At 39.2% G+C, this 27919-nt stretch overlaps 1 protein-coding gene across 1 annotated transcript in view; it reads left to right on the top strand.

The window, feature by feature from the left end:
• Positions 1-25133, top strand: part of LOC146004530 (nuclear receptor-binding factor 2) — a 47481-nt gene extending 22348 nt beyond the window's left edge. Inside the window, exon 4 of the mRNA XM_083143414.1 lies at positions 24408-25133. Within this exon, the coding sequence (XP_082999540.1) occupies positions 24408-24873 (466 nt within the window). The 3' untranslated portion in view covers positions 24874-25133. The remainder of the gene's footprint in view (positions 1-24407) is intronic.
• The last annotated feature ends 2786 nt before the right edge of the window (positions 25134-27919 follow it).

The following is a 27919-nucleotide window of genomic DNA, read 5'->3' as shown; positions in this document are numbered from 1 at the left end:
ACCTCACTTCACTCAACGTATCACTATGCCATATATATTTCAATCACCAGCCATGCACTTCAAAACAAACTAACAAGTATGGAGACAATGACACATAACAAAGTTAAATGCGCGCGTCCCTTTGAACACCCTCTCGCGCTAGAGTATAACTGATCGCACGAAACCCAAACAACTTTTTAGTCGTCTTCTGACGTAAGTGCGAAATGCCTTCATTGTTAGGTTAGGCTTGAATAAATAGCAAATATTACATTTTTGGTCAAGCGGTAAGCCCCGAAAATTGAGTGTATATATTCTAAGACAACTAAACCTAAAAAGCCTAACACGTCAACGAAAGCATTTAGTCTGACGTAAGAAGACCAAAAGATTGTTTAAGTCTTGTCCGATAAGCAACCCCTCGCCCTCGCGCTATTTTTGACTTTTCGGCTCCTTCCACCTGAAGTGTTTCCATCTTAAGGAAGAAAACTCTGAATGTGTAAGCAAGTTGTTTTCTATCATATTTATCTTATTTGTCCCATCATCTTTACTTCTAGCTTTCGTTCGGGGTCACCTCTACATTTATATTACACCCTCTTCATTAATCTAATAAGTCTTGTAAAATATAAAAATACAAAGAGAATGCCAAATGAATTCAAATTGAAACACATAGTGCAACACTGGAAGAGAGAAGAGCATGGTTGACTCCAGCTCGCTGGTGATCCTACGAACTGCGCATGTCCGTTTTGATGAGACAACCTTCCTCCAGTCTCAGACTGCATGTATTTTCGCCATATGTACGCGTCGAGCTTCTGCTAGCCATCCTAAGCTTTTAGCATGGTAGGGGTTGGCTTGCGGGGGTTCAGCGGAGGCTTTGCACGAAACAGAACTAGAGGGAAGCTGAGTGGCTCTGGCCCGCGGTTTCTCCTTCTCACTAAGAGAATTTGGCACTCTACGCTTATGAACTTCTCAGTTATTGTTTATTTTGTATATTACTGGGGGTTCACTGCACATTTGCGCTATACAGCCAACCGCGCCTGCGTTACAGGGAAGAAAATAGGTCTCCTGTGTTTGTGGACGAAACGTGGATAGACAACAACCTTACATTTGGAAAATGCTGGCAAAGTAAAGACGAATGTGGAGTGGTTGAAACCGGTAATGCCTAACGGCGCATAATTGTTTGTGTGCGGGGGGAGAAATGGGTTTCGTAGCGAATTCAAATTTATTGTACAAAGCCAATACAACAAGTGGAGATTATCATGGTCAGATGAACTTGACAATCTTCGAAAAGTGGGCAAAGAAAGAACTAATTCCAAACCTGCCCCGTAATGCTGTTGTTCTTATAGACAATGCCCCTAACCGCTCTATCAAATTCAACAAGGTTCCAACAGCTTCCAATACTTAGCAAGCAATTTTAGATTGGCTTGCTGCAAATAGTATCGTGCATTGTCCCTAAATGCGTAAAGTTCAGTTATTAGATCTGGAGAGAAGAAATGTGCCTGCAAGGAAAATATTCAAATTCGACATGTTACTCCAAGAACATGGATATGTTGCTTTAAGGTTACCTCCTGATCATTGCGATATTAATGCCATTGAATATGTGTGGGCAGATGTGAAAAGATTTATTCGCGATCGCAACGTAACTGGTGACACAAATATGTCAAATCTGTTGATGTGCTCTGAACAGGCGATTATCAGTGTCGCAGTCGAAAAGTGGAAGAAACACTGCTCTCATGTGGCTTCATTGGAAAGTATGTATTGGGACAGAGACGGAATAATCAAAGAAGTCTGCGAGCCTCTGGTGATAAATTTAAATGACAGTGATGAGTCAGCTTCCGAATCGGATGACTTGGACGATTGAACTACTTTCACAAAAGGTATGCTATTTCACATTTTCTCACATAATTTTCTGCACAACGTCATTCAAATGTTTCTGTTTTTCTGTATGCTTATGTGTTGCACATCATCTTTACGAACATTTCACTTGCATCATGTGTTTATTTTGTTGCAATAAAATTTTTCTTTGTTTTATTTTTTGCCAAAATCTTGGAGAGGACGCGACCCCTGACCCCCCATTCTAACGATGCCCCTATAAGTGAAACTGCAATTCTTTACCCTACTATCCTTCTATTTTAAATTGTAAGAAGGACAAACAGCGTGGTTGTGATACAAAACAAGTCCTTATCACAATCCTTTACTTCTGTGCATGTCCCTCAGTTTTCGTTACTTATGTTCTGGTGGATAAGCATCCTCGCAGATTGGTAACACTGTTGAACGTGCAACCACAAAGGGCATTCTCCCGCCTGCCTTCCCCTCACGAACTTCCCTTTTTCTTGGCACTTTGCCAACTGGAGCTCTTGGGTCGCTGGTCAAACAGTATCTATGTATTTTGATGAAAGCAAATGGTTGATCTGTGACCGCTAGCCATATGACTAGCCCAGCCACTCTACAGGCACCGAGAGAACCTTCCAAGGTCTCCCCTATTGCCCAAAAACTTGTAAGAAATGCCAACCCCCATTACTCTTATATAGGCAATTAAAAAAAAAGTCAGTAAACCGAACTTTTTTCAACCCCCATTCTGGGTTGAAAGGACAAGATTTTAAAATTAACCACCTTGTACAAGCTGGCTTTCACCATCAAGTAGGCCAACCCTACAGAAGGTTACATTTGAAACTGTTTAAAAAAATATTACCTTCACTAAACAAATGTAATATTGAACAAACACAAAAACTAATAATAAAAAAGGATCATGTAGTGATTCTATCATTACATACTTAAGTAGGGTTTCTGTACATCCCGCATTTTCCAGTACAGTCCCTGAATGGTATCATTTGTCCTGGTGTCCCAAAACGTTTCTTTGGAATGCAGTAATGTCCCCAAATCGGGTGGGAAAGCAAAAATGATTACTACTGTACTTTCATGAACATTCTTTCTATTGAAATGGGTGGACATAGTTTTAAAATGATTATTAAAAAAAACAATCGAACTGTACTCTCTCAATAATAGAAGAGTTATTGAGTTAAAAGAATGTGCTATAGAGATCTTTGCCTTCATGGCACTGTTCAATACACTTGCCGACAACAATTAGTAATAATGCTGTTTTATTTCCTTCTGTTTGCAGTGCTGCATTTTTTAGTGAAGATTCTCTTCCATTGTATAGTAAGCTGCTTACAGTAAGCAGTCAGTGCTCGGATGCCTATCTGCTTAGTCTACAGTTTTCAAATAAAGTTTCCACATAGGAGTTTAGTTCATTATGGCACCCAATAGGAAGTGTAAGTTTAATGATAGACTTCGAAGTGAATTTCCATCTAGAAGTATGAAGAATATGATAATGAGACTCTCCATAATAATTAAAATGTATGTCCACATACCCCACCCCCGAACATGCTTCTGGTCAGCCACATCCCGGATTTTCACTTATGAAATACAGCAACCCTCACTTAAGCCAGTCCTTACCTGAGTCCTTAAGGCTTGACTGGACCTTTGGCCGCCACCAGGGCAGATTTTTTCAAATTTTCCTCTCCTTTCGGAAAACCGCTGCAATATTCCAAAATCTAAAAATTTACATCGGCTTAGAATTCCTTCTAGAACTTTGACATGAATTTTTGTGTGGTTTGCTTTCTCTGTTGTCCAGATATTATTAATAGTTTCGTGATTACGTAGTCTCTTACCCTAACTAGCAAAGCATCCCCCAGTTGTGTCATTGTACCCATGTTAAACCACAGGAGCATCCTTCCCGCTAACGCAAGGCTCAAACAATATTCCTCACCTACCAATTTCCGCTACGAACGCCATTCTTTACATATTGGTATTGTGAAAGTATGTATATATTTCATTTGGTAAGGTATAGTAGCAGTTGGCTCATGTAGTTGAGGAAAATTCTTTTGGAGAATTTACCTCTCATAAAATTTATCTCTAGTCTTTCTTTTGGGTAGCAGTCATCCATCCCAAGTGTGGCCTCCCCTGCCCCTCCCCCTCCTCTCCAAGACCAATGGCATTTCCCCACATCATGCCATAAGCCTCATTTAATTAAAACAGCGTAACATAACTATTACTTTTTTTTAGTTTTACTTGATCCACCTTCCCCCAAAATTCTTCCTTTTCTTCATCTAACGAATTAAATATGGTGCACCTAGTAGTAAGAGGACTTGAAACCAGCTAAAGTAAATGAATTACAAAGGAAATATATTCAACGCAATCAGCGATGCCTGTGCTCTCTCGATCAATAGTGTCTGACAGTGAATCAGTAGAAGGTTGGGACCACAAACAAGATATTCAACTGTGTGAGGGCAGAAATTTTCTTTCCTTTTCTACAGTATGTATGCTGTTTGCAATTGGAGATGTAATGTAATGTAGGCTTCTTTTCTTTTCGTTTTTCTATTCTAATGTGAGCAATTTTGCACAAGATAAATATCTTGAAGCGCGAGCCCTCCCAAAGCCTGAGGCACTGTGCGTTGGCACACGTCAGCCCTGCCTTCATCAGTCTCAGCATATCATCACTCATCCTCATTTTCAAGATTAACCAAAGGTGGCTGAGAAGTGAAGTAAAATGAACCAAGTCAAAATAATAATGATAAACTACTTATTGTCAGATTTACTTCGAAAGTCAAACATTGTTTGCAATTCGTAATTTAAAAATAATCATTCTGCATCATAACAACACTACAGAATTATTTCTTGCACTGCTGTCGACAGCTCAGTTGTATATATTACAGTGTTCATGTGTGCTCAGTTCAAAATATTCGTACGGAACAGTGAGAATAAAATATCAGTATGACAGTAGGAAATGCGTACATGTGGGCTATTTATGAAGGTATAAATCAATAAACAGGTCACAAACATTTATTTAAAATATTCTAAGTGAGATACTGATTTGAAAACTGTCTTGATTTTTCAATATAATATCCACTAATATTGGTACACTTATCCCGTCGCTTTATCAGTCCCCCAAAACCTATTGTATAAAAAGCCTTTGGGCTGCTGTCCCAGACACAGACGCACCTCACATGTTCCTCAGTCAGTTGACTAGGTCTCACCGTGCGCTCACTTTCAGAAATTCAAACAATTATGGTGTAGGCTAAACCATGAGAAACCCTATTGCAATTGCTATGCTGTCTATTGCCACTCGTGTGTCAGCTCAAATCTTCTCCTACACCCGCCACACTGTTGGTTCTGTCGCAACCTGAACAAGATGGCCATGTCGGTCTTTGTCAGCAATGTTTGAGCATCCTTGCGAGAATTTATCGACCTACTTTTGCACTGCTTTATGCAAAAAAAAACCTTCTTACCATAAACAGGAAATATTTCCCTATGAATATCTTCGGCAGGAAGTTCTTTTGCCCATGAAAAATGCACAACAGCATGCTGCTCATCTAATGTACAGTCTCAACCACAGTCACCATTTTAAAATTGAGCTGTCCACTAGGGGCTCTTATTTTTCAACTTTTGAAATTCTCTACTCCCAACCCTTAATATTGTTCCAACATGTAAAGAAAAGTGTGCATTGTAAAATTACAGTTTCAAATTTCCCTAAAATAATAGTCAAGCATAATCGAAAGACAGTTTTAAATATAACCATTTTCTGTATGCAGTTATGTACAAGCAGTGGCGTACGCAAGGGGGGGGGGGGTTACGGGGTTTAAACCCCCCCCTTGAGCTTGTGAAATATTATGAAAAATGCTGTGGAAAAAAAATTAAATGGCCAATTTACCACAGTCTAAGATCTGGGACAATACTATTACTATTACTACATCTACTACTACTACCACTAATAATAATAATAATAATAATAATTTGAAGTATTATTTCCATGTAGCATGGAGAAAAGCACAGCATTCCAAGCACACGCGTCTTTCAGAGTGATGCCTTGCACAAGTTCTTGAAAGTGAAATATGAGGGTAACTATGATTTAAAAGAGAAATAAAATGTTTTGTATTTCAGTTGCAACAATGTTCAATACTCTGGCGTACGCAGTTTTTTTTGGGGGGGGGAGGGGCCGGAATAGTAAATGTGGATAACACATGGCTTCGTTTTGGAGGGCAGGATGCATAATAAAATATTTCGTATTCTTGGAGCTTTTCAGTCTATTAAAATTGTATTCAAAGACAAAAATGGTAATTGGGACTCACTTTAAAAGAGGTTTCATATTTACACATTTTGATTTTTTAAAGTTCTTAACGATTTTTATTTGAAAATTCTGATTTTCTCAAAATTTTGGTAGGGGCTGTAGCATCATCGGTAGAGGCATGCATATTTTGTTTTTGACAAAAAGAAAACGAAATTTGAAATAACACATTGCAATGTTAATTTTTAAGGTTTCTGAAAGATGTGAGGTGCATTTTCCTACCCTGTTTTGTCACGAAATGATGCGAAATGAACTGCAAAATGCGAAATAGACTCTTAAACACGAAATTTACCGTTTATATACCTACGCGACACTTTCTGAAGTCTGAAGTATCCTGTGTGTTATGCAATTCACGGAAAATTGATTAATTTTGCTGTAAATATTTGAAAAGCAAAAATGGACTCCTCTATACAGGAATAAACTTAATATTCTGGTAATGATTTAATGTGCTATTAGAAGGGATATGTTTATTTTGTGTAACAGTGCAGTTTTTAAATCGGGATTATATTCACATTTTTAAAACCAAAATGTAATTTTATATACCGCTTTTTCACCGCTATAACAGCGAAATTTCAATTTATTTACAGATTTTGAACCCGAAATTGACTCTGTTTTTATACTGAAATTTTGCTTTTTTATTTACCAAAAGTATGTGCCTCTAACCATCGGCCATGCCTCTACGTACGCCAGTGTTCAACGAACATGTATTTTTTGTGTGTGAACAATGAGAATTAACTAAAGAAAGTTCTTGGTTCGTTGTTAGAGGCTAATGTATAGACAAAGGCTAGGCGGACAAGAATACAGTCACCAGTCTGCCTTCCCATTGTATTATTTACCGCAGCACGTTTGAATGTCTCTCTTTAAAATGTCTCACCTTGTTGACTAGACAATTATTCAAACGACAATAAGCTTAACTATTGGAAAATGTTTTGTTGGTAAGAACAGTGAGACAATCCAGATGTGAATTATCGGGGACATTTATGCAGGGAAGAAGCCGGAAAAATTCCAACCAATTTCGGGAATCGAATCCGGATCTCCCGCGTGATTGTCAGACGCTCTACCGACCAGACCACCGCAGCTTCTTGGATGAGTTCCATACTTTGATTATTTCAATTTATTTTAATATATTTGCTTGTTTTATGGATTTTCTTCACCCTTAAAATGTCTCACCTCGTTGACCAGACAAAAAAACAAAAACAAAAACAAAAAAATGCTCCCAGGATTTGATAAAAATTGAATGATTAGAAAGTAATTTCTTTCTATTGTTTTCATAAATGGCATATTTATGTAGATCTCTACTACATAATAGTAGTAGTGGTATTAGTAGTATTATTAGTAGTAATTCAGCTAATTAATTAACTATAAGTATTATTAATTAATTGTGATTATTATTATTTAATTAAAGTATAATAAATCAAAGGTAATGTGAATTTGGAGAAAGTTTTAGAAATAACCCCCCCCTTGACGACCCTTGACGAAATCCTGCGTACGCTACTGTGTACAAGAAAATTTAGGTAAGATAAATAAATACGGTGAAACTAGTACTCACTTTATCCGTGAAACTGTTTTTTCTTTCCTCATTCTATTAATTTCAGTGGCCACTGCGACCATCCTCGTAAATTGTTGTACTGTTGCATCTTTTGTTTGTTGTTCTCCAGCTGCCGCTAGGTGCGCTGTTGTTAACTGTACGTCTGCGTTCATGTTGTCTTCTATTTCCCAGCGTTAACTGTTGTAGTAGGGGAATCAAGTGTGGTGTGCCTGTCTGCTATTGATGTTTAGCTCGTGCGGAAAGTGCATTATGGCATGTTTTTCCTGGATTTTGGTGTCTATGAGTGTGGGCGGTGTGTTTGGCTTGTACCTTTCGAATTTTATGGCTGTTGTATTTTAGGTGTTTAGCAAGACCAGTAGTGGGTTGGGCTTTTTTTGCATCTGTTAGGTGCATACAACAGTTAACACCGGGAAATAGCAGACGACACAGATGCAGACGTACAGTTAACAACAGCGCACATAGCAGCAACCGGAGAACTACAAACAAAAGACGCACGCCAAGCAACAGTACAGCAATTTCCAACGAGGATGTTGGCAGTGGCCACTGAGATTAGTAGAACAAAGAAAGAAAAAACAGCTCAGCTTCTTATAGTATGCACAATTTCTAAAAGGTGGTTTCCTGCCACCTGATTTTCAGAGTTGGCGCCTAGCTCTGAGAAAGATTTTTCGAGCACAACATATATTGGGACTATTGCAAATATGGTGTAGGAAAGCCATGAATCCAGCTAATATAAAACTATGAAATTTTGCCATAAAAGATTTAATTTATTAATTAATACAAGATATTATTAAAAATAAACACCGAAACATGATAAAACATACACTGTACTCATTAAAAGAAAAAAGTAATGGAAATTTCCTTAACTCAACTTTAATTATTATTAATATATTTTTTTCAAACTGGATTTGAAAATTCAGGCACCACGTGAAAATTTTTATGCACCATGGCAACCGGGAACCCTCTATTTTTCTACCTCTGCTCTTACAGATTTACACCAATGCCAATACATGTGTTTAAAATTGTAGCAGTCAAAAGCTATTCAAAATGTTCATTAACATTAGTAAGCGAGTATTCCACTCCAATTAAAAGTATCAAAAATTACATCAGATTACACAGTCCAACAAAATTGAAGTTTTTGTCCGTTAAAAGAGAAGTTGGTGGTGATTCTAATTGAATTTGATGTGCTGATTTCAAATCTAATTACAGAATTTTTCCATCACCCATGAAGTTTGAGTAACAGGGTACATACAAAATATCAGGTACATACAAATCTTATATAGCCTCATAGTGATACGATGCAATATTATTCACAATGGCATATCTAGAATGTCTTCGAACTTGATTTTCGGCTGTACTTTGCTTGAGGAACATCTCTTTTTAGTGTCCATCAAAAATCTGCTAACATATTTGGAGTACATTTTCCATGGGCCTTTCCATTTCACCAGTTTCCTGGTGGAAACGTTCTCCATGTTCGTCGCTCATTGTCCCAAGATTTTGCAGGAAGAAGTCAAGGTGGGAGTCTAAACAGTGTATCTTCAGAGACATATTACACCCCAGAGCATGATGGTTCTGAATAAAATTACTGACAAGTTCTCTGTAATTTTCTGACTTGTAGTTTCCGAGGAAATTCTCCTGTCCTGCGATGAGTGACTCTCTCTTCGGCCAGTTCGTTTTAACATAATGATTTTTTCTATCTCTGCTGTCCCATTTACGCAGGAAACAGCAAAGTTTGGTGTAACCTAGTTGCTTTCCCCTTAGGATTAAATCTCCACATATCTGCCAGGATTATTTACAGTACTGGATATTTGTTAATAACAGTTTCATGTTTTCATTACTTTCCTTCATGCCCCAGGAATATGGTACGGGAATGCTTGGATATTTATTTCCATTCTACAGTAGCACTCCTTTCAAACTTGTTTTCGTAGAGTCTAAAAACAAACGCCATTCTTCACTTTTATGGACAACACCTAGTGACTCTAATGCATATCTACTAAGTCTTTTTGGCGTTGCCGGAAAAAAGTAGCTCTAGTGTCACTCTCCAACAAATGCCAACCTTTTAATCACGATGCAAGCAGTTCTGCTTTACCCTTACTTAACTCTAGATCTCGAACTAGATCGTTAAGATCCTCTTCAGTTATAAAATGAGATTCAGCTGTTGAAACACTCCCCACAAAATCAGGATCATTATGCAATTCACTACATTTGTTAGGAACACTTTCACTTTCTTCCGTTACACTTATGTCATCTAATGGAGCAGGTATGGGAACTCCAGATCCATGAGGCACCGGTCGAGTTGCTGATTCTAGTGATGGATATTCCACTGTATGCCTTGATTTCGAATTTATTCCAGATATATTTGTCAAGCAAAAATAGCAGTCTGTTATATGATCCTTAGGTTCCCCCCATATGATAGGAACTCCAAAAGGCATATGACGAGATCCTGTCAGCCAACTACTCAAAAGCGTTACATAGTTCGCACAACATATATCAGGGGCCCATTTCTATTTGCTTTTAAGGTCACAGATATAACAGAAATTGTTCCTGTCGTTTACACAACTTCTTGACATGATTCTGTCTTTGCTTCAAAACACTTACTGGAACTGAAGAACACTCAGGAAAAGCTTCTTTCCTCCAGACAACTTGCTACTGATATGAGAAGTAGACATAACAGTTAAATCACAGCATTGTGTTGAAAAGTTAATTGTTGTCAAATTTTTCAGTTGGATTGTTTAGCAGGTTTAATTGTTGTCATTCATGCAGACATCAATGGCCTGAAGTTACTAGTGTATTGTTGGAGCAAAGACATAATTTTTTTTTAAATATTGCCTACCAATCAGCTTGTTACGGACTGCATGCTGCAATAATAATGCAGAATTATATTTTTATTGTTAAAAAAAATGGTGGGTGATTGACAATTTCTGACATCATTTTCGGAATCAGCAGGTGGCAAGACATAGAGAACCGTTGAAATTTTACTTTTAACAAAACCATTGTTGGACAGTGTTATTAAAACACCTGTTACATAATGACAAATTAGTGGGTTTTTCTGTACATTATTATGTTTGGGCAAAATCAATGGAAACTTCAAATTTTGAATAACTTCCCGGATAATCAGACCCTGTGAAGGTGTTGCGTGGCATTTTTGCCACTTACCTACAGGTAACTGGCAGGCGTTGCAAGCTCACCCAGGTAGCTTATCGGCAGTGAACTCTCTTTCCGGCTATACACACTCTCCAAGACCATGGGTCATGCAATTGCTGTTACCTACGTTTAGATTCTAAGCTGTTCAAGGAGCACTTGAAGCAAGAAAGCATTATTCCAATGAAGAAATGTTCATCACATTTAATGAATTAGAAAACTTTTGTGTTACTGACAAGTTACACCAAAAGTGCTGTGGTAAATACACGGTAGCTATGCATCTGGAAAACAGGGACATGTTAGGAAGTTTGGCTTGTCGGAGAATTTTGCAGATCATCTGGAATTTACGTGCATTTTGACGTCTGTAAGAGAAAAAGTTGCAGTTCATTTCCGATTCCGGATTCAGTTCTTGTTATTCCACTCCCCAAAAAGATTTCGTTCAGAAACTTGTTTCTCTCGTCCTTATGATACAGTCTGGTACAAAATTATGGTTCCTTTGAATTTTGATTTTACGTAGACTTGCAGGTAATATATTTAATTTATGTGGATTATGTTGTTTATTAACGTTTTATGTTGCTTTAGATCTGTTATGGTGAAAAAATGTACCTCTGTTACCTTGCTTAATGCAAGTGGTACAGGACACGTTTGATGCTGGTTATAATTTTACGTTATTCTTCGAATTTTCACGTGTGTTTGTGCGTGTACAATGAAATTTGCTTTAAAAAAAGTGGTGAAAGTGAATATATCGATAATAAGTAATGGACCTGTGTATTTAATTGAAAAACGCAAGGTTCAAAAGCCAAAGTCATGATAATAAACGTCTGGAAAAATTTCATTTTTGGACTGGAAAACCTGGGAATTTCATAATAAAGAAATCGTAGCAACACTGAAATATATATTTGGAACATTGCGAGACTTGTGGTTGTTCTACATTAAACTAGTCTATCTTAAAAAGAGTCGCGCACCGTGACACTGCAGTCTAAGGCATCATGCTTTGGGCTCTGGCTACTGGGTGCGTGCATGTGGACCTCTGCGATGGCTCAGTGGTAGTGTCCTTGCCTTGTAATCAAAGGGTCCTGGGTTCGATATCCGGTGAAGGCACATAGTGGTTGTGATCCCACTTTAAACTGTAGGTCCAGTCCCGATTAGCCTTACTGTGCATAAAGTGGACGTTAAAACACCAACTCAATCCAATCCAGTACTGAATGTGTTCAGGTTCGAGTCTCCTGGGGGAAGCACAACAACTTTTCTCCGAGATTTCGGTCCATATATGGGACCAGTTGCCATCCACCATTGTGAGGAAATTGGGGAGCTACAAATGAGTAGCATAACCCAGTCACGGAAACCAACAACAGTGACTTGGGGTTCATCGTGTCTTTCAAGGAAGTTGGTGTGAAGAATGTTTCTACAGATTTTCTCTGTGGTGCAGTTCTGTCAATTCAAGATCCTAATTAGTTTGGGGTAGCTACTCACTGGGAATTATGCATGAATTTTTCTCCGTAGACATGAAAAAGTGCAACTTTTATTAATTCAAGTGAATTCATACATTTACAAGTGTCTCGAAACAAGTTTTTCACTGTTTAGCTTTTATTTTTATTGAGGAAGGAAAAAGGAAGCTGCGTGGAAAAAAAGTAAAAACAGAATTCTCTCAATCTGTTCACTGGGTTAGTATAATTTGCAGAACAATCTATCTGACAGGCAGAAGATTATTGCAAAATAAGATATATTGTAGTTGATTAGTTAAGTTTGAAATACAGAGGTTGTTCGCTTTATATCCGACCATTGTTGATTCAGTGCTGCCACCTGGCGTAACATGCTGGAACTATGGGTCTGCTGGCAGGAGCAGTGTTGTGTCTGACCTTGTAGGTGCGTGAGTGTTGGTTGTGAATGTTATCAAATGGCACCGAAAATAAACCGGTATTGGGAGGGTTACGTAATGGCCCTTTTCCAAGTTTTCATACGTACGCATTGTGAAACACTCGAGAGCTATTGTGGGCTATTGTGGCCCGTTACACACAACAGGTTCTCCTAGTGAAACATTTACCCACGAAAACCACCAGGAGAAGGGCTGCAAGCAAAGTGTCACATACCGTGACATTAACGGCAAGGGTTGCAGCAACTTTTCGTCAGTGCAGGAAAAGTTTCCCTCGTGGCTTTATGGTTGTGACGGGATTCGGATATGAGGGTAAGTTGATGATAAGCAAGGTGCACAAAAATGTGAAGGTGAATGCCAGATACTTCCAAGACTCCTATTCTGACACGTATCTATCAGAGAGACATCCCAAAATTGTATGGAATGGACGCGAACCAGGTGATGATCCATATGGACAAGGCTTCGAGTCATACCGCCAGAACATCACTACGTTTCTATCAGGAAATCGGAGAGGAATTAGGAATTCGTGTCATTCAGTTTGAAGACATTCCTGTGAAAATCCCAGATGCGAGTCCAATGGATTTTTGCGCATTTGGACTGTTGAAACTTCACCCTGATGGTCTATGGAAAGCTTGCTGCAATGGAAACTGCAATTCCGGGTAATAGTCCACAATGCTGGGGGTCCAATAGAACTTGATCGGTGGTGGCGGTGCGATATCTCTTAAGGTGAGTACCTGTCAAAAATGGTTGGATATAAAGCGAACAACCTTCTGTACTTATACAAGTGACAAAATTTGACACTTTTATGTAGATTAGCATGTTCCACAACATTTGTGACGTGTATTTGTAGATGTTTTTCAAGTCTGAATATGTGAAATGGCAAATGTAAACTCTGCACCTTGAATAGAATATTTTAAATAGTATGTGATTGAAATTGAGAAAACATCTTGTTGGACCCTTGAATATTTGGAAAGTTCTCCTTGAAAATCGGGAATTATACTTGAATTTTATCATGATCCTAGTGTGTTCACCCTGTAGTTGCTCAAGATATGCACTCGCCTTTGGTACAGGGTATCTATAAAAGAACTCCTGGGTTTTGAAGCTAAATATTTTATTAAAAACTGAAACTCAATAAATAGTAAATACATATTTTTGAAGGTTATGTTATCAAGTTTTGTTTACAATTTAGTAAATGCCAATGTGTGCCCCGTTTGTAGCACGGCACACATCCAAACGATAATAGACTTCTTGCCACGTCCTGGCCAGCATGTCTGGGGTGATGATTGCCACAGATGCGATAATTCTTTGCCTTAGATGGTTGACATCTTGAATTTTCTCCCCATAAACCATGTTCTTTACATGTCCACGTAGGAAAAAGCCTAAGGGAGTAAGGTCGGACTTCTTGGAGGCCATCGAATAGGCCCTTTCCTTCCAATCCACACTTCCAGTTTCTTTAAATCCCTTAAGCCATTGCCGAATGGTTTTGTTGGAAGGTGCAACACCACCATACTCGCGTCGAAAGTTCCACTATAAAGTAATAACAGATCCAGTTTCTACAAGCCATATCACACACTGTGCCTTCTGTTGTGGCATCGCCATTGCACTGAACTGCACTGACTGTGTTCGGCTCGGCTTGGCCACTTCAAGGTCAACTCTGCGCAGTGTTGCGAACCTTTGTTGGAATAATTCCAAATGGCATGTGGTAGGTTTGGAGTGAAGGACATGGTAATGTGGATTAATATACGTTGCACAAGATAAAAACCAGACGGTGAACAATTAACATATTTAATATAAACTGGACGTTATGTTCGAAACATTCAAATTCATTGAAACATGAAATAGCAAGAATTACACAGAATACATCTGCTTATTATTTATCTTCTTCTGGCCGTGAAGACCATACCTTGTAGCCATATCATAATACCTGGACCGTATCATCCCTCCAGGTGTCCCATTAAAAAAAAAATCAGGTATGCTGATGACCGTATCGATCTGGCGGGCGGCGAATCCTGGTAGACCTTCTCGGAGACGAGTGAGGTGTGCTAGGACCTGGTCCTGGGTATCCGGCTCTGCCTGGGGTAGGTTCTGGTACTGTTCCACCTGGGTTGGCTGAATTTCTATTTGGTACTGTAACGTTGAAGTCTTCATCATCTGCAGTGTCACGTGAAACACGTCTCTTCAACCACCTGGGATGTACCACTCGTTTGATTCCATCTTCTAGCATGATTTTGTAGAGGATGCTATCTCCAATACAATGAATAAAAACTCCTGGGATGTAATTCGGAGTACCGTGTTTAGGCAATTGAACCCAAACTGCTGAGTTGATGGCGAAAGTACCATATTTCGACGAAGAGTCGTTCCGAAACTTTGCTGACTTCCTCGGCTTGAACGGAGATTCACTCGACAGAGGCAGATTGTTTGGTTCCCACCAAAATCTGGGTTGGTGTTTCAAGACCGAAAGTGCTGGTAGGCTTCCTTTTCCACCCAGTCGCATATTCCGAAGGATGAAAAGAAGGTTGGCGATCCCCATATCAAGTTCAAGCGTGCTCAGATTGGGTTTGTCAGTCATAAGCTTGACAAGAGCGGTTTTGACAGTACGAACGTATCGTTCGGCTAAGCCGTTGCTAGGGCTGTGATAAGGCGGTGAAGTAACATGTTTGATGCCATTCTTAAGGCAGAAGTTACGAAATTCGAGAGAAGTGAATGTTGGGCCGTTGTCGGATACGATAGTATTTGGTATCCCTAGCGTAGCACAAGATTGCATAAGCCAGCGGATTGTTTCCTTTGTGTCCAATGTGTGTACAGGCCACACATCTGTCCACTTGCTGAAGGCTTCTACTATCAGTAGGAACTTGCTCCCTTCAAAGAAAAAGTGGTCTATATGCCATCTCTCGTTCACGTACGAAGCGAGAGGCCATGAAGAATCGGGTCCGTTGCGGACCTTAGGAGCATTAGCTCGGCATGTATTGCAGCTCGCTACAAAATCCGTAATCTCTGCTGACATGCTTGTCCACCAAAATCTGGATAAACATAACTCTTTCATACGAGTTGAACCTATGTGTCCATCGTGTAAAGCTCTAAGAACTTCATTACGTTTAACTGTGGGAATGATAAGTCTACCCGACCACATGAGCATTCCCTGCTCGTACGTAAGGTGAGCTCTTCTTTCGAAGAAAGGTGCGAGCTTCTTCTGTTCGGTAGACGTGTCGAGTTGATCTGGCCAACCATTTACTACACAGGAGACAACTAATGAGAGCAGTGGGTCTTCTGAAGTGGCGTTCTGTATTGAGTCTCGAGAGAGAGGAGTTACAGCGTCTTCAATGGACCCGAAATATGCATGAAGTTGTTCTTCTCTAGCTGGTATTGTGTCACGTGTTTGCGTAGGCAACCTGCTTAGCATGTCAGCTACTTCTACCTTGCTGGAATGAATTATATTATATCGGTATGAAGATAAAAGTAGAGCCCATCTCATCAATCTATTGGATGAATGTTTCGAAATGGCTCGATCCGGAGAAAAGATAAACTTTACAGCACGTGCGTCTGTCTGTAACAATCTCGAACTTGGATCAGAGTAAAAATTTGTGAAATCGCTTGATTCCGTGAACTATGGCTAGAGCTTCTCTCTCTACCTGGGAGTATCTCCGCTCCGTCTCACTGAAGGTGGTAGAAGAGCAGGCGATGGTCTGTAGACCGCTATCAACTCGATGACACAATTGCGCGCCACAGCCGAAAGGAGAGCCATCGGTGATAAGTACAACGGGCTTTGTTGGATCGAAAGGTACAATAGGATTGACCTGTCGAAGTTCCGCAATGATGCTGTCGAACTCGTGTTGACAGTTATCGTCCCAGTTCCAAGAGACGTTTTTCTTGAGTAAAGAAAGCAAAAAGTGAAGTTTCGAAGCTAAGTTGGGTACAAACTTTCGATGAAAGTTGATCATCCCGATGAAGGAACGTAACTGTGATTTGTCTTGAGGTGGTGGAGAATTTAGGATGGCCTCCAAGTTCTTGTCCGACGGCCGTATACCAGTGACGTCAATCTTGTATCCTAGGTACTCGATAGATGAGGTTAGGAATTGGCTTTTGCTGGCGCTCGCTTTCACATTGTGTTTGGCCAGACGACTCAGGACATCACACGTGCGTGTGAAGCATTCTTGCAATGTTTCACCTCCGACGATGACGTCATCGAAGTAGAAGGAAACTCTGGAATGTCATCTAGGATCTTCGCTAGGACCATTTGAAACAGATCTCCACTTATGTTTATGCCAAAAGGTAGTCTGTGAGGTTTATATAATCCCCAAGGTGTATTGATGACAGTGATGCGTTTGGCAGCTTCAGAAAGTTCCAACTGTCCGTAAGCCATTTGAAGGTCCATTACCGTAAAGTATTTACACCTGGCCAACTTAGAGAAAATATCCTCGACTCTAGCAATGGGAAACTTGACGTTTTCAGTCATTTTATTCACCGTTCCTGAGAAGTCAGTGCAAAGACGAAGTGAACCATCTTTCTTGATAACAACGACAAGTGGTGAGGCCCAATCAGAATATTCGACCGGTTCCCATAACCCTACTTTCACTAGATTTTGAATGGAATCCTGAACACGGTCTCGAATACCGTAAGGAACTTCGTAATATCTACGAAATATCGGTGCAGAGTTGGATCTCAGTGGTATATCGACCAAATAAGGTGCAACGGGCTTGGATAAATCACCATCAAAGATTTTCTCGTATCTAGAAGAAATTTCTCGCCTTAGGTCGTTGGCACCAGCGTTAGTAATAGTACCTTGTACTGTGTTAGTTGAGAGAACACTGGCAGTAACTAATAATCGCCTCCAAGATGGTTGAATAATGCCCAACCATGTACGACCGATCAATGGATATAAAAGTTTCTCCTGACAGAGAAAGACAGGTAAAGTATAATCCCTATTGTCTAAGTATAGTTTGATGGATGTTTGTGCTGTAACACGTACATATCCTTCGTTTACACCTCGTAATCGTAGGCTAGAATTACATTTAACATAGTGTGGAAACAACTGATCAAAATACTTCTCGTTGAAAAGAGTAACAGCAGACCCAGTATCTACTTCACATTTAACAACACACTTATTGATTTCGAGATTTATTATGAAGCTATCCGAACTGAATTGCTGCTCCAAAATGTGTTGAGTAGAAGTAATCAGTGTGGAATGATGACTGAGGGCATCAGTGTTGAGATGGTTGAAGCTGAACGTAGACAACTTATCGGATGTAGTGCTCCGTGAGGTTGAACTGGACGTTCTATTCCCGGCTCTATCTTTCTGCATCGTATATTCCAATGGCCTTGTCGTTTGCAGTAGCTACAGATTGCGTTTCTTGCCGGACATAGACCTTGTGGGTGATTCTTTGTGCAGTTGCCGCACTGGGAGTGAGGATTTTGCTTGGTAGCAGTTGAGTTCTGAGGTTGATTGTAGCTCTTCTGCCTCGTTTTGCCCGAGTGTGAACTCGTTGAAGGGCCTGTTTGACGATCTGGATTCATCCGCATCAAATTTCTTGAGTTGATGGCAAAAGTCACAGAATCTGTATTGTACTTATTAGAGACTATTTTAACTTCTCGCTCTAATAACTCACAATACAATGCAATCTCTTGACATTTAGCAAAGGAAAGATCACTTTCAGATAATAATCTTTTTCGAGTACTGTCTGATTGTACACCAACAAGAAATTGTTCAACAAGTGCCTCATCTAAATACTGCTCATACGCACATTTGGCTGCTTGTTGTTTGATTCTCACTACGAATTGAGTAACTGATTCTCCTTGAGACTGAATACATTTTCGAAACTTGAATCTTTCCGTAAACTTGTTTGTTTTGGGCCTGAAGTGCTGAACCATTTTGTCGTGAATGACAGCATATGTTATATTACATGGCATTTCAGGAGCCGTAATATTGCGAAGTACTTGGAAAGCCTTAGGACCAATGACTGCTAATAGAACTGCTGCTTTTCTTTCATTTGCCACATTCTGGGCAAGGCAGAGTTGATCAAACCGCATGAAATAACTCTTGATATCTTCATTTTCTTCATCAAATTCGTTGAATGTTATGTTTAGAGCCATGTTGTTGAAACGTCAAATTACGTTAACTGTTAGAAATAACTGCAAAATATAAAAGTTACGATGTGTAACTGAAACTAGCTTTTGCTTAAGCGTGAACAAAATTAGCAAACTGAATGTTACCAGTAAAACACCTTCTTGTTGATTTGCTACATGAAATCGTACTTGTCACTATCCCGTGCCAATATGATTAGAATCCTTCAAATCTTCTATTCACTGTCAATCCTCTGTTCACTGTCCACAGCGCCAAAGTGGTACATTCGGAGTGAAGGACATGGTAATGTGGATTAATATACGTTGCACAAGATAAAAACCAGATGGTGAACAATTAACATATTTAATATAAACTGGACATTATGTCCGAAACATTCAAATTCATTGAAACATGAAATAGTAAGAATTACACAGAATACATCTGCTTATTATTTATCTTCTTCTGGCCGTGAAGACCATACCTTGTAGCCATATCATAATACCTGGACCGTATCAGCATGAATAAAACTTGATGAGCTACTGATTTCAAAGTAATTAACTAACCTGAGTTATCTAATACCGTTTGCGCACTATGATTGTTTAAAACCCAGGAGTTCTTTTATAGATACCCTGTATTTATGGCTTTTATTTTTTATTTTACCTAAAGTTTCAGATACAGTACTGAATGACCATTTTACACTGAAACAGTAACAGCAGGAAAATAACAATAACAACAACAACAAAATAGAGTACAAGATGGCACTGAAAACAAATCAAAATTATACATATATCATTAACAATTTTCTAAAACTTTGTTCTGGCAAGAATATGTCCACATTTGGAGGCAGGTTATTATACGAGTGAGGAAGCCTGTAGAAAAGAGACCGCTGTAGGAGGGAGAGCCTTGTGGTGGGATTCTGAAATAGCTTGACGTTGCGGGTTGGCCGTGCGGGGACACGTACATGAAATTTGTTGAGCAGAAATTCGGATTTAATTTTACCATTCATGATTTTGTGCAAGAATTTCATGTCTGCTAATTCGCGACGAGTGTGTGGTGGTTGGATATTGAAGACAGACATAATATCTGTTTTCTGAAGGTGCCTCAGAGAAGGTATTCTGTGGCGAGGAAAAAGTTGAGAACGGAATCAATCCGGGAAAGATTTGTTTTTGAAGCCATGGTCCAGATAGGAGAGCAGTATTCAAGAATGAATGAGATAAGGGATTTGTAAAATATGCTGATTGATGATTGATTTTGGATTTCAGTGAACCTGTACATTGATGATTGATTTTGGATTTCAGTGAACCTGTACAGAAGACCGAGAAGACGCATTGCTCTTTTAGTAGTGTTCGTAATGTGCTCATTAAAGTTTAGTTTTTTGTCGATGATAACTCCGAGATTTTTTTGAGAGGAAACTTTTTTGATGGGATTGTTTTCAAGATAGTAAGCAGAATCGAGTTTGTTCCTTCTTAGGGAAATGGTGAGGCAGGAGCATTTTTTAGGATTCAATTGAAGTTTCCACTGGTGACACCACACAAGTAGTTCCGTAAGAGCTTGCTGTAAGATTAAAGCATCGTGTTCTGATGAGATTTCTGTGAAGAGTTTACAGTCATCGGCAAACAGAAGTATATTTATAGGGAGAGAGGACAATCTCTCGGGGAGATCATCCATGTAAAGAAGAAACAAAAGTGGGCCTAAGACGCTCCCTTGGGGAACTCCAGACAAAACAGGAAGAAAGCTGGAACAGGTGCCAGGAAGGATAACACGCTGCTCTCGTGCACTCAGATAGTCTTGTAGTAAGGATAGAAATTTCCCATGGATGTTAAATCTGGATTGTAATTTATGAAGAAGGAGATCATGATTTATTTTATCAAAGGCTTTTGAAATGTCCAAATATATAACATCAAGCTGGGAATTATTTGAGACAGACTGAGTAACATGTGAAAGTAATACCGATAGATTGGTCAAGCAAGAGCTGCCTGGAAGGAAACCATGCTGAGCAGTATTTATAAGGGGAGATGTAAACTTTAGCAACCTGTCTTTCATTATTTTCTCACAGACAATGGAGAGAGGTGACAAAAGAGAGATCGGTCTGTACGAATTTGTGGAATTTTTGTCTCCAGATTTGTAGATAGGTACAATATTGGCACGTTTGAACAAGCCGGGAAACACACCTGAAGAAAAACAGTTATTAAGTAAGAGGCACAGAGGGTGAGCCAAGGAGTCGGCAGTTTTATGAAGAAAAATTGTCTGAATTCCATCAGGGGCTAAGGACCGGCGCAACGGCAAAGAGGAGAGGAGAGATTTTACTTCTTCCGGGGAGGTTTTAATCTAATAGAGTGTGTGAACTGACAGACTTGACGTTAGGAAGAGGTTCAGAAATTGTCTCTGAGGAGAAATTTTCATGAAAAAACACATTAAAAAGTTGAGCTCTCTCATCTCCTCTAGAATTATGCACAATTTCCATCGGCACGCGTGGGTTCTGCTTTCTTGAATTAACTAACGAAAAGAACTTCTTTGGAACACTCTGATGTTAAGTTATTTACATAATCAATATACTTATTTTTTAATAGATTTTTTGAGTGCCTCCGAATATCACAGAATGTTTTATAAGTGTGTTCATTAGGGCATTGTTTCCACAAGCTCCAAGCCTGTTTCTTGTTTTTCAAAATATGAATTAGTTCACTATCAAACCAAACTGGGTATTTCGCAGAGTGTGCTTTCTTAGTGGGAACAAAGTCATTTATTGCAGCATGCAGAACTTCCACAAACATCTCCACGGCATCGTTGACCTCTTCCTGTTCCAGCAGACACCAGGGGTAGGCATCTAGTGCTCTGCGAATTTCATTCCACGGGGCTTTTCACCACAGGTCCATTCTGGGGTTGGAGGTTCTTGACCTTCTCAGCGGACGGGAGGTGCACAGCGACATCTAGAGAGGCATGGTCTGAGGGTAGTAAGTTCCTTTGAGGAGTTATCTCCATTTCGCACAGTGTTGCCAGCACATAGTCCAAATTTCTTTCACCTTGTGTTTTGTGCATGTTATGTTGCTTCAAACCAATGCCGTGTATGAAAGTGTCGAGAAACCATTTGTCATTTGAGCAATTTGCACTTCCGGTGGTTGGAGTGTCCCAGTCAATTGAAAGATTGAAGTCGCCACACAATAGGACATTTCCACACTTCATGGCTGCCAACACCGAATCCCTGCAAGCTTCAAGGATATGCAGGGGAGAGTTTTTGTGCGGGCTGTAGTAGGCACCAAGAAGAAGTTTTTTACCTTTCAGAATATTAACTTCCACCCAAATTATTTCACAGGCTCGACTTAGATCACCACGTAGTTTACAGTTCCATTTCGTGTTTAAACAAATCATGACACCACCCCGACGTTGATTTAGGTGGTCATGCTTAGTGTTATTATCCCCTCTAGGGCACAGAGATCAGCCATTGAAGGGAATTTTATCCCTAATTTACGTGCATGGTGCACGTTATGCTAAACACTAGAGCATGGGGATCCATAAAAGATATCATAAGTTCAGTATTTACATTACAAAAGGTTTTTGCATATTGTCATCTATTTGAAAAATAAAGTTGTGTTAAAGAAGTGCATAATGCAACTCTTTTCTAAATAAAAATATTTTATCTTGTAAAGCAAAGTTCATTCACTCACGTTGTGCATTATCTGGCTCTCCAGACTGCATTCATAGTAGCACAATGTAAAATAATTTTGAGTTAGTATCTTAAGAAGGTTGCAAATAGCAGACAGTGCTGACCCATGCATTTTAACAAGAAAGTGACATGAAATGAATCAAGCACTCGAACCCATATTTAAAGACCCTCAAAACAAATTCAGAGAATATGTGGTCGTCTGATATAATAACGAAACATGCTTATGAAACATACTAAAATACACAGTTTTACAACTTGAAGGCCCCAGCGATTAACAAATTCAAATGTCTTCATCTGTAGCGAAATTTAATTATTGTTGACAACACTGACAGTGGTGCTCTTGATTTTCATGTATTCTAAGTCTCAAATTAATATAAATTTAGTATTTTTAGTGATTTTTTTCCATTTCTGGCAAATTTCAGGACATTTTGTGAAATATCACAGGGAAATTTGTAAATTTTCTACTGTGTGAGTTTAATGTGTTTGATAAAATTTTTGGAAAAGCCGTATTTTATAAATACACTAGTGACAATTAATGAACATATGAGGATGATTCAAATTAAAACATTAAAGGTGCAATAAAAATCCGAAAAGTTGTACGATTGATTTGTAAGTTGGCAGGAGTTATCCAACAGGTGGCAACATGATCCTGCAACACTGAAGAAGGAAGCAGCATCAGTGCAGAGATGGCCACCCCATTGTCGACATGCACCGCATTAGAGCAGCGCTCTGTGATGCATTTTTTTGAGTACTGAAGGTGTGAAACCACTTGAAATTCATCACAGGATGAAGGAGCAGTACGGTGATTCGTGTGTGTCCCTGCAGCAAGTGTACGAGTGTTGTAGAAAGATTAAACTTTTGTTCCACCTGGCCAGTGGAATAGCTTGTGAAGGAAAACAGGCATATTACTGTGAAGGAAGTAGCTGCCATTTTGGATATTAATGTTGGTTCAGCACACAATATTGTCCATGATGTGCTGTGATTCAATGAAGTGTCTGCGAGATGGGTGCTATGTCAATTGACTGCTGAATTGAGAGACCGTCGCATCGATGCTTGTGAGGAACTTTTACATTGTTTCCAGGTCGAAGGTGATGGATTTCTGGAAAGAATTGTTACAGGAGATGAAACCTGGGTGCACTGTCACCAACCTGAAACAAAAAGATCGAGCAAGGAATGGCACCATGGCTCATTGCCAAAACCCAAAAAAATTTCGCACCCAACAGTCAGCTGGAAAAGTCATGCTTACTCTCTTCTGGGATGCAAATGGGGTAATTTTTTAACGTTACATGGAAAAGGGAGTAACATTCGCCAGTACTTCTTATGGAATCTGCTCCAAAATCACATTCGCCCTGCAATCAGGAGTAAGCGGCAACGACTTTGTACTTCAGTTGTATTGTTACTGCATGACAATGCCAGACTGCATACTGCACGTTTAACAGTTTCGACAATCCAGGATATGAAATTTGAATGTCTCACACACACCTTATTCACCAGACCTCGCCGCCAGTGACTTTCATTTGTTCGGACAGCTCAAAGAGGCGATGTGAGAAAAGCATTTCCGAAGAGGTGATAACTGCAGTGCAGAAGTGGCTAAAGTCACAACTAAAAGAATTCTTCTCGCAAGGTATCCATGCACTTCGAAGCGCTGGAATACGTACATTGCACATCAGTGGAACTACGTCAAAAAATGATGTATGTATAATTTTTCTGCTTTTCCTCATTTGCCTCATCATAAATAATTAAGGTTGTCATTTGAATCTCACACGTACTTAAGTGACAGTGGGAAAGTTAGTACAATTATTATTTAACTGTTGATCTGTGCGGCAGAGTGGTTAGCACAGCACTCTACAGTGCCAGGGGTCCAGTTTCGAATTTTGGCCTTTGCAGGGGTGTTATTTGTGACTGTACTTTATCTTTACTCAGATATTTACGATTAGCTAAATGCTGCAGAAAACCAAAGTCAGATAAACGAAATCTATCAAACAATCGAGATTCTATAACTAATATAAATATTGTAACTTGTAATTTTAGGACAATTGAAGAAGCAGACTCGTTGCTTGCAGTTTTTGGGAAGCAGGAAGAAGAAGGTGAATCAAACAAAGATGTGAAGCTCTGCATTGATGGTAAGAAGAAACCAAAAGATGACTCGGTGGTAATAGAAGAATTGAAAATGCTTACGTCCCAGTTGAAGAATCTAGTCATGCAACAGGCATCTCAGATCGAAATGTATTCCCGTGAAAATCAAAACTTACGTGCTACGGTGCAGAAGCTTGAAGCTCAGTTGGAACATCAAAAAAATATGCAAGGAGATATTGGCGGAAGGCACAGTCTCCGAGTGATAACAGACTCTGGTTCGTCGCCATTTGTGTTTTCCCCGTGCAGCGAGTTAAGTCCCGACGTTGTGTACACTTCCGAAAGAGAGCTTCCCACGCTTGCTCCTTTGGAAATGCCAAATTTTGACTTCTCAGTGTTCAAGAAGCAAGAAGATACACAATGACGTTGTACCGAAACAGCATACAATAGTCATGAGGGTTGTTACTTGTGGTTGCGTGTGAAACTTATGCCTAACACAAGTGTAAATACACAGTATTTCCACGGGGCATGTTTCAAGTTGAATTTTTACACGTTCAGTTTGATTGCTTTGCTCTTTTTATTAATTTAAATTAAATTGAAAAAAGTTTTGGACTTGTTCTGATAAGAACACTCGCATTGTAATAGTTTTTTATTCTGTGAAATACAGAAAAACTATACTTTAAACTTATATAGAAATCAGCATTTCCTCCATTTTTTTCTAAAAGTTATGTAATGCATAAACTATCAACCAAACTTTGCCATGACAACCCTTCCTTATTCACCTGATCTAGCCCTACAATGACTTTTTCTATTTTCGACAATAAAGGAAAGGAAAAATTTAAAGGAAAGCACTTCGATGACATCAGAAAAAATAGGAGAGAAGCTCTGAAGGCCATTCACTTCCAAAATTGTTTGGAAGGGCAGACCATATGCTAAAGGGAGTACTTTGAAGGTGAAGGTGACCACAGTGATATTCAACAGTAAGGTATGTATCACTTTTAAAAAGTTCCTGAACTTTATTGTCAGATCTCATATTGGCATATTTTTTTTGTGCACAATGGATATTCCTGCTTTTATGAGTCATGATCCTCTGCAGTTTTCTGCCTCTGGCTGGGTCGGCATAGAAGTCAAGCCTCTCCATTTTTTCCTGGTCTTCCACCTTCCCCAACATGCTCCTTAAGAATTTCATCTCCACTGCCTGCATCTTTCTTTTGTCTCTTTCATTATCCAAGTGTGCTCCATACATAATTATTGGCACATAGTGTGTGTTGTATATTACCTTCTTGCATTTTATAGGTACATCCCTGTTCCATATTAATCTTCAAACACTTTGAGGTAGTCCACCACCCATTTATCCTCTTCTGTTTACCTCCTCATCTATTCTTCCACTTCTCTCAATTATGCTTCCTAGATATTTGAAGGTCTCCACTACCCTCAACTCTTCCATGTCCATCTTTATTCTTGGTTCATTTCTGGCTCTGTTTCTTGTTGTTATTATGTTACTACTTATGATAGAAAATCAAACAAGGCATCAACATGAACAACTGTGGAAGTTTTACTCACATTGCAAAGATTCAACATGGGAACCATGTATTATGCAGTAAACCTCCAAAGGATAATGAAGTACATGCTATGCACGAGACAGCAAGTCATTGTCCATGGTTTCGAAGACACTAACAATTCACAGTTGTAACTTTGGCAAATCTTTCGGAAGGGTGAACATGTGCATTACAACCAAAACGCACGTGGAACTGTCTTTGCACCATTGTGAGTACACCATTTTGCAACACTGGCACACTTCTCACTTAGTGAGAAGAAAACTTCCAGTTTTTTTTCCCCTTTATATTGAGGCCTTGTTTGATTTTCTATTGCAAACAGTTACATCATAATAACTGTGTAAAGTTAATTTTGAATTACCGTATTTTGGCAGACCCAACTACGTTTGTAGCTTAATGCAATTTTCAGACATTGGCGGTTTGATTGCCAATAGTTGATACTCAATCAGATTAAAATTCTTTACACCACATTAGGTTAATGTTTCTATAAACTGAATTGTATGTTTCCATTTGTAGTAGTTGTTTCAAGGTGCCAAATTTCGTATTCATAGCTGAATGGTCTTGCAGAATCACAGCATTAAAATGTGTTTGTCTTTTGGTTGATTCCCCCAGCGAGTAGGTCAGGCCAATGAAAATAATTGATGCTGGATTAAACTCATTTATCATTTGTTGCATTGAACTCTGTTGAGAGCACAAAGTTGGATAGGCGAACCAGATCAGTGTTTCTCAACCACTGGGCTACGAAAGGTTCTGAAATTTGTAATTTTAGTTTGTGCAGTAAGTTTCATTGAGAATTGTTGCCCTAAAGAGTGCCAGTTGAAGATCTTGAGTCTGTTGGTATTTTGCATACATCATTATTTCAGAACTAAATCTTTTTTGGTACTGATTGAGAAGTGCAGAGGTAGCAGGCACCCAGAGATAATTGTTCAAAATATTGAAACATTTACTTCTGTGTGTAAGGCAGGATCGTTCAAGGTCCAGGAATCCATGGGTTATGGAAAAGGACCGGAAACTCGTTTCTCACACAATTTAAATTTATACATCTAAAGTTTCCTATTATTTCATTTCAATACCAAACTTGGAGCATATTCAAATTGATCCAGAAAAATAGTTCCAGGATGAATTGAAATATACTTTCAAGATAAAAAGATATGGTCCAGAACCAATTTACATTTGCTGATTTTCTCTCCTAGACTGGATTTGAATTTATGTAGAATTCTTGTACCTTTAACAACCCTGGTGTAAGGATACATTTCTTACGTAAAACCTAGATGCAGAATGTGGTTTGCTATATATACATATACTCTAAAATTTGGCCTTTTTTGCTGTTCTTGTATTGTGGCAAGTCATTTTTATAGACACCACTTTTTCATGCTATTATTAGTGGACTATTGGCAATCAAAAAACCCATTGTTGATACTTTGACAGTTCCCGAAGAATATTTTTTTGCAATATGGAAATAGAGCTGCTGCGTTCTGGTTGGTAGGGTGACTGACTGCAATGTTGGAGACCCAGGTTCAATTCCTGGGGTGGATGTTCTCTAGTCCCTGCATAAAGTGGATGTGGGGCTCATCCAGCCTCAAATCAATTTATACCTGGGGGGGGGGGGCAACCTTGGAGGGTAAAGGCAGCCAGAGCATGGTGCTGATCACCTCACCATAAATGTTCCTTCAAGGCATGATGGTGTAGTCATGGATATGTCTCGGTTGTAACGATTCCATTGAAAGTTAATGGGTTTGTTACAACCCAGAAATGTCCGCAACTACAAGCAACAGCAAAGGTATTAGTAGGCTCTTCAGGAAAGTGGGTTGGAAACCCTGTGCTCAAGGGCAGTTTTGCTGAACCAGGAAATGGGCTATCTTTAATCCCCAATGTAAAACAAACACCAAAAGAGGTTTGTGTGTGGATTTGATC

The sequence above is a fragment of the Lepisma saccharinum genome, chromosome 21 (genome assembly GCF_977018435.1).
Source record: "Lepisma saccharinum chromosome 21, izLepSacc3.1, whole genome shotgun sequence".
NCBI lineage: Eukaryota > Metazoa > Arthropoda > Insecta > Zygentoma > Lepismatidae > Lepisma > Lepisma saccharinum.
This window is presented reverse-complemented; position numbering and strand designations above follow the sequence as displayed.